This window comes from Ictalurus punctatus, chromosome 16, assembly GCF_001660625.3.
Source record: "Ictalurus punctatus breed USDA103 chromosome 16, Coco_2.0, whole genome shotgun sequence".
In the NCBI taxonomy this organism is placed as follows: domain Eukaryota; kingdom Metazoa; phylum Chordata; class Actinopteri; order Siluriformes; family Ictaluridae; genus Ictalurus; species Ictalurus punctatus.
Genome location: NC_030431.2, coordinates 25910583 through 25918082, shown reverse-complemented (window position 1 = coordinate 25918082; position 7500 = coordinate 25910583). Strand labels below are relative to the sequence as shown.

At 43.8% G+C, this 7500-nt stretch overlaps 1 protein-coding gene across 6 annotated transcripts in view; it reads right to left on the bottom strand.

Annotated features, from left to right (window-relative positions):
- LOC108276735 (rab GTPase-activating protein 1) overlaps positions 1-7500 on the bottom strand; it is an 83489-nt gene that overhangs the window by 49212 nt on the left and 26777 nt on the right. For all 6 annotated transcript variants that reach the window (XM_017488610.3, XM_017488615.3, XM_017488611.3 and 3 more), the window contains 2 exons: positions 5809-5902; positions 3309-3459 (listed from right to left, as the gene is read on the bottom strand). In XM_017488610.3, coding sequence (XP_017344099.1) covers positions 3309-3459; positions 5809-5902 — 245 coding nt within the window. The remainder of the gene's footprint in view (positions 1-3308; positions 3460-5808; positions 5903-7500) is intronic.

The window sequence follows — 7500 nt, the reverse complement described above, 5'->3', positions numbered from 1 at the left end:
AGAACGGAGGTAGTGCAGAACACGGCGGAAGAGAATAACGACAGAATAAAAATAACAAAACAGCAGAGGAAGAGAAAGCAGGACAGAACTGAAACGACCGGACTAAACGGAACTGACGGGACAGATCAAGCTTAACGGGGTAGAACTGAACAGATAAAAAAAAAAAAAACTGGAGTAGAATAAAGACAAACGGATTCAAGTAGAACGGAATGGACGGATAACGTCGTATAGAATCGAACGAAGCAAAACAACGTGGGATGTGACAGAACGGAAAAGAACAGCGGAGAACAACAGAACGGAAACGGAATAGAACAGCATTATTTACCATGAACAAGGGTACAGAATACAGCCGAACAGAACAGCAGACGGCACGGCAGACAGACAGACAAGGATCGAATAAAACAGAATGGGGAAAGAGAGAAGAATAGAATAGAAATGGAATCAAATGGCATTAATAAGAATCAAGTGAAACGGAATCAAACAGAGAAAAATACGTGAGGGAACGGAGCAGAACGCAGACGGAGCACAGCAGGATGAAGAGTGGAGGGAACGCGTTTGATTATTTTTATTCCTGTGAAAGAGCAGAATATTTCAACGTGATTCGTTAAATACGCCAGTGTTATACAGCAGAGTCACACACACACACACACACACACACACACAGGGTGGACCACAAACACCACGGTCTGTTTCAATCTGTTGCATGACATCAGCTACAGACACATGGACATCTATTTCTCTCTCTCTCTCTCTCTCTCTCACACACACACACACAGAGGTTGAGTTTATTTGGTCTCTGGCATGGAGGAGGAGAGGAGGAGAACATCTTGTAGCCACCTGGCAGCCGCGTTACCGCAGGATGTTGATTTTACATAATTGAGAGTGACACGGCCGAGTCGAGTAAAAACACCGCATTCCCGTAACCGAGCGAACAAAACACGCTTCCCTCAACTCCGTCTACACAACTACACAACGTACAACCAATCAGCTCTCACGATCGACCCGACATGCGTACAGGGGTTTAGTTCAAGAAACCCAGGTCTGTCCCGGTGCTGCTTATAGAGAAACTGAAACTGGCTCCGTTCACTGCGGAAATGTACGGAACCGCCAGAGAAACCGCCGTCTGGAGAGACGTTAGCGCTGGCGAGGAGGAAATAAATAAATAAATAAATAAATGCCGGCGCGTGTGTCGACGGCGCTGTAGAGTCACAGCCCGGGCCGCATGATACGTCGGCGATACTCACAACACGGAACATTTCCGACCAATCAGACGCCCGCACATTTCCAGACACAACTAGTAAATATATTCGTTTATGTCGTCAGACGGTCGAATGACTACGTTTGTCTAAACGGATCAAAAGGTATGGAAAAACAGAAAGCCCGTACGGGTGCAAACGGGATCCGCGAGACATTTCTGCCTGGAGACAAACGGGAAGGTTCGTTCACGGTTAAACGGATGGATGTGACGTTTCAGACGCCCTTCCTCCTGCGGAAATGACGCGTGGAATCCGATCACGGGCGGTCACGAGAGGCGGGTGTTAAAGCGCTATACGTATCGGCTGCCCGCTCGTGATCGGATCACTGGGATCGGATAATGATATTAATACCGGGTCTGAACGGGGCCTTGGATACACGTCAGCCTTCGTATTACGTGCCACGGCGATCGCCGGAGGTCCGATCGTTTTCCTCAAATCAAATCGCTCTGCATCGGGAAATACGTCATCCGTCCTGAGGGGAAAAACACGGACGGAGCTTCGGCGGCTCCAGGTTGGGAGAATACGCGACCCGAGGGTTACATGATAGCGCCAGATGGAAACCATTCCCGGAAATCAGCCGGAGACGCTCCAAACCGGACCGTGGGAAACATTTCTGTAAAGAATTACCGGTCGAGGGGAAAACAAAATCAACACCTGCACTAGCAAGTGTACAAAGCTACACACACACACACACTCTTATTATCCAGTTTTTTAAGACACCTTTTGTACGCCTCCCTTAGTGACATGACTACGCCTTCCAATAGAAGCCCAGTCACTTCCTAACAGCGGGCGTGGCATGGCTGGAACCGAGACGGGAAAAGCGATGGAAATGCTATCGAGAATTTGTGTAGTGTGTGTCGGCACTAAAGATCTGAAGAAAAACAAACAAACAACAACAACAACAAGTGGGGTAAATGGATTTAAATGATTCAGAATTAGAAACAGTCGAGGAACACGCACGCACACACACACGCACGCACGCACACACACACACACGCACACACACAGATGTGTTACTGAAGAAGAAAACTCCAGGAACTCCAGTTAAATGGTAAGATCAAGAAAATGCTGGTTCCGGATCTAGAACCACGAGTCGAAAAAATCTAATCCCGAAATCCTTCTCGGACTGAAACCAGGAACAGTGCGATGTCCGCTGCTCGTGGGCGGGGTTACATATGAAATCGCAATGGCAACATCTTAAACGATTTCCACGACCACCGTTAACCTCCCGGTAGATGCAGACTTTAACGTCTCACACTAGTAGGTCCGCATCCTTAACGTTACGTTTACACACACACACACACACACACACACACACACACACACACAAATAACAACAAATGCAGATGCATTTTCTGAAGCCTGTGATACTCTATAAAAAAAAAGGTGCCATTATTTTAAAACATAAAATAAAATACCGTGTTGTTTTTAAATCATTACTACTCGTCTCAAGTCTCGGAATAAAAAGATTATTAATGTGAATATGAAAGAGAAAAAAAAAAAAAAAAAAAGGTGAAAACCTTTTGCAGAAATAAATGTTGGTGATTGCAATATTGTTAAATTGTCGTCCTTCTTTACCGTCACGTTCCTGATGTTTAAAAAAAAGTAGTGATCCACATCTGCAGTACATCTAATGTAGGTACTATGTCTGATCTGTAATCTAGCCAGTAATCACTGGTACACATCTGGATCATTCAAGATCGTTTATTAATTTTACCACAAAAAAAAAACTGAAATGATGGAAAACAAGCAAAAGAAAAAAAATACAACTGATGACTTGTTATGATTCCAATCTGATGATCAGATGACCTACCTGTTGTCAAGCGTTATGACAAAACAAACAAAACAACTAAACAGGTATGACACCCATCCAGGTAAATAAAAAAAAAAATTTTTTAAATGTGAATAAACAGCGTTACGGTTCCCCAGACAGATCAGACCTGTCCACTGTACCACTACACACGGCTTAGATTAGACTTCATCTACGTCAGCTGACGTGTGCACACGTTAATTCAGGGTCCGAGTCCAAAGAGTTCAAACTCACAGGCTTACCTTTGTAATGAGCGTGCGGTACTCCTCCACCTGATGGTCGTTGTTATGGCAACCAGCCAGGAGTTGCCATACCTCCCCTCTGAGGGCTTCGGGGACGCCGCTGCGGACGAGCGCGGGGAGCGGTTTGGGCCGTACAGCCAGGTTCATGTGCCTGAGAGGGGCGGGAGAACGTAGCAGTAGAACAAGTTAATTTATCAAACTTCTATAAATGGTCAACTTCCTGTCAGGTGACCGGACCCTCAACCGACCTATCAAACTAATCCTAAGAATAAATAAATGAATAAATAAAAATGTCAACAGTTTCTACACTACATCGGTTCAATTCTCAAATCTGACTGGTCAGAGGTCTTGGATTAAGTCCGGCTCGGTTTAATGCGGCAGCGTTTCTACGGTAACGGCTCGTTCACAGGGACTCGCACGACGACTGTGATGGCTGTGGTGTAATGAAATAAAACGTATGGGGTAGCAACTCAAACTCAAGTAGCTTCATCACGCCACCTGGATTATTTCACTACAACCGCACGACGCACGCAGCGTCTCGTTCCTCACTTGAAAAACGCCATTACAGACCAGATCGAATCTGCTTTCAGAAAGGAAGTAATAGTCACACGCACTCCACCCAGGTGACCGTGCAGCCTCACACACACTTCCACCTCCGTTTTCAGGAACATATCGTTTATGAACTCGAGGGTTTATCGGTGAGGTCATGGTGCTTCCTTCCCGCGACGTCTTATTCACATGAACTACGTGCTTCAGAGCCTGGGATCGGATTCCGATTTATATGATACGAAGGCTTTCTGTGAAGTGACACCGTTTCCATAAACACCTCATTTCTTGTGTAGATGCGCTTAGGAACGGTTTACGAATAAATATACTCGTATCTACATTTTTTAAAAATGACTTTTGGTTAACACTGTTTAAAAAAAATAAATAAATTATTTCTTGTTGGTGTAGTTGTTGTAGGGGAAATATATTATACACACACATTTTATATATTACATATACATATATACATATACATATATATATATACATAAAAAGAGGCATCGTTTTTAAGGGTCAAATATTATAATTAAATTGTGAAATAAATAAATAAATAATTTCACTTTGAGCTCCACTTTGTATGTACAAAACGTGTGACGTATATAATTTTTATGATAGTTTTTATTAGATAAGAAGTTCAGGTCTGTGTTTGGAGCTACAGGAGTGTGACACACACACACACACACACACACACACACACCCTCCATGTGGCACTGAGGCAGCCGCAGACTGTAATTAAATTCCAGGGCTTTTTTTAATTGAATTAATCTCCAGGTTTTGATTAAGAACAATGAGAAAGTAATGATGGAGGGAAATAATCTTAATAATAAAACCCCTATCTGGCTCTGAGCATCCCTCCTTTCATTCTCTCTCTCCTTCCTCTTCCTCATTTCCCTCTGTGAACGAGTTCTCAAATTAGAATAGTTTGAGAGAGAGAGAGAGAGAGAGAGAGAGAGAGAGAGAAGAGTATGTGTGTGTGTGTGTGTGATGTCAGTGTTAAAAGAAGAATGACATAAGAAGATGGTTGAAGTCCCGTAGTTCTCAGAGTGTGTAAATGTTTGAAATTCATAAAGTACAGGGGTTAAACCATGGCTTTACAACTGTGTGTGTGTGTGTGTGTGTGTGTGTGTGTGTTGCCAGGTCAAGCTGCTCAAGGACAATGCAGCAGCGGTCCACACACACACACACACACACACACAGCTACCAAATCAACTCAGCAAACCTTATTTTTATTTTTGTGAAGCTCTCATTTTCTAACCCAGATTCAAACTATTCGTATAAAGCCGAGTGCAAAAGTTTGTGCGCCCTGCCCCGACTTCTACCGGAGTTCGACTGGGGAGTGTAGAAATGGGAAATAATAAATAAACAACGCACATGCGCATGTGTAGAACGTAAACAACACGCCAGGGCTGGACAATATGACGATATAATATCGACATCGCGATAAACTGCGTCCCTAAGATCACACCTTAATCCATCAGGTACGCCGCTACGACGCTCCTTTAATAAAGCGATGGATGGCTGCAGCTCTATCATCCACTACTACTATACAATCCATCAAAAACCACGGAGGAAGAGGAGAAGGATATAAGGTGGAGGAGGAGCAGAAGAAAGAAGGAAGTGGAGAAGAAATAAGCAGGAACAGGAAGAGAAGAAGAAGAACAGAGGAAGAAAGAAGGAAGAGGAAATAAGGAGGGACGGGAAGGGAAGAAGAAGAAAGAAAGAAAGAGGAAAAGGATGAGAAGAAGAAGAACTGAGGAAGAGAAGAAGATATAAGGGGGAAAAGAAGAAAGAAGGAGGAGGAGAAGAAAAAGTAGGAAGGGTATATGAAGAAGGAGGAGGAACAGGAGGAGGAGATGATGATGAGAAAGGAGGAAGACGGAATGAGAAATAAGAAGTCGAGGAAGAAGAAGAAGAAGAAGAAGAAGAAGAAGAAAGGAGTCACTTAAGGACTCACCATTTGGACAGCAGGTCTCCCCACGTCTCCAGAATCTTCTCGGCGCACTCTTTAGACACATCTCCAGAACCGCTCAGCAGTGGCTCATCGTTATCTGAGAGAGGGAAAGAGGAAAACTGACCAATGTTCTAGACCCGTCTCCAGCCGAGCAATTTCACACAACAAAACAAAAAAGTCCTCCCAGTCAATATAGAATAACAAAAAACATAAGGACTGAACAAATTCCGTCTCAAATCAAGCGGTTTATAACAGAGACGTCTAACCAACGTCCATCAGCTAGACTGAAAAACGCTCGAGAGCTAAAACTGAGAGACAAGCAACAGAAACAAGAAACAGTGCGAGAGAAAGAGAGGGGAAAACAGACAAGTGAAAAGAATGAGAGGAAATTTCAGAAAAAGTAGCAAGACGGTGGAAATGAGGAGACAGAATAAAGTAATAATAATAATAATAATAATAATAATAATAATAATAATAATAATAATATCAACAATAACAATAATGTTTCATTTACAAAGCAATCGTGTTTTTGTTTTTTACTCTTGTGGAGAAGAACGAGAAGGACAAAAAGAAGGAGGAGAATGATCAGCAGGAGGAGAAAAATAAGAATGAGGAAAAGAATATAAATGAGGGGGAAAATGAGAAGGAGGAGAAGAATGAGAAGAACAAGAAGGAGGAGGAGAAAGAGGAGAACAAGAAGGAGGAGGAGAATGAGGAGAACAAGGAGAAGAACGAGAAGGAGGAGAATGAGGAGAACAAGAAGGAGGGGGAGAATGAGGAGAACAAGAAGGAGGAGGAGAATGAGGAGAACAAGGAGAAGAACGAGAAGGAGGAGGTGGAAAAGAACGAGGAGGAGGAGAATGAGGAGAACAAGAAGGAGGAAGAGGAGGAGGAGAATGAGGAGAACAAGGAGAAGAAGAACGAGGAGGAGGAGAATGAGGAGAACAAGAAGGAGGAGGAGAATGAGGAGAACAAGAAGGAGGAGGAGAATGAGGAGAACAAGAAGGAGGAGGAGAATGAGGAGAACAAGAAGGAGGGGGAGAATGAGGAGAACAAGAAGGAGGAGGAGAATGAGGAGAACAAGGAGAAGAACGAGAAGGAGGAGGTGGAAAAGAACGAGGAGGAGGAGAATGAGGAGAACAAGAAGGAGGAAGAGGAGGAGGAGAATGAGGAGAACAAGGAGAAGAAGAACGAGGAGGAGGAGAATGAGGAGAACAAGAAGGAGAAGGACAAAAAGAAGGAGGAGAATGATCAGCAGGAGGAGAAAAATAAGAATGAGGAAAAGAATATAAATGAGGGGGAAAATGAGAAGGAGGAGAAGAATGAGAAGAACAAGAAGGAGGAGGAGAAAGAGGAGAACAAGAAGGAGGAGGAGAATGAGGAGAACAAGGAGAAGAACGAGAAGGAGGAGAATGAGGAGAACAAGAAGGAGGGGGAGAATGAGGAGAACAAGAAGGAGGAGGAGAATGAGGAGAACAAGGAGAAGAACGAGAAGGAGGAGGTGGAAAAGAACGAGGAGGAGGAGAATGAGGAGAACAAGAAGGAGGAAGAGGAGGAGGAGAATGAGGAGAACAAGGAGAAGAAGAACGAGGAGGAGGAGAATGAGGAGAACAAGAAGGAGGAGGAGAATGAGGAGAACAAGAAGGAGGAGGAGAATGAGGAGAACAAGAAGGAGGAGGAGAATGAGAAGAACAA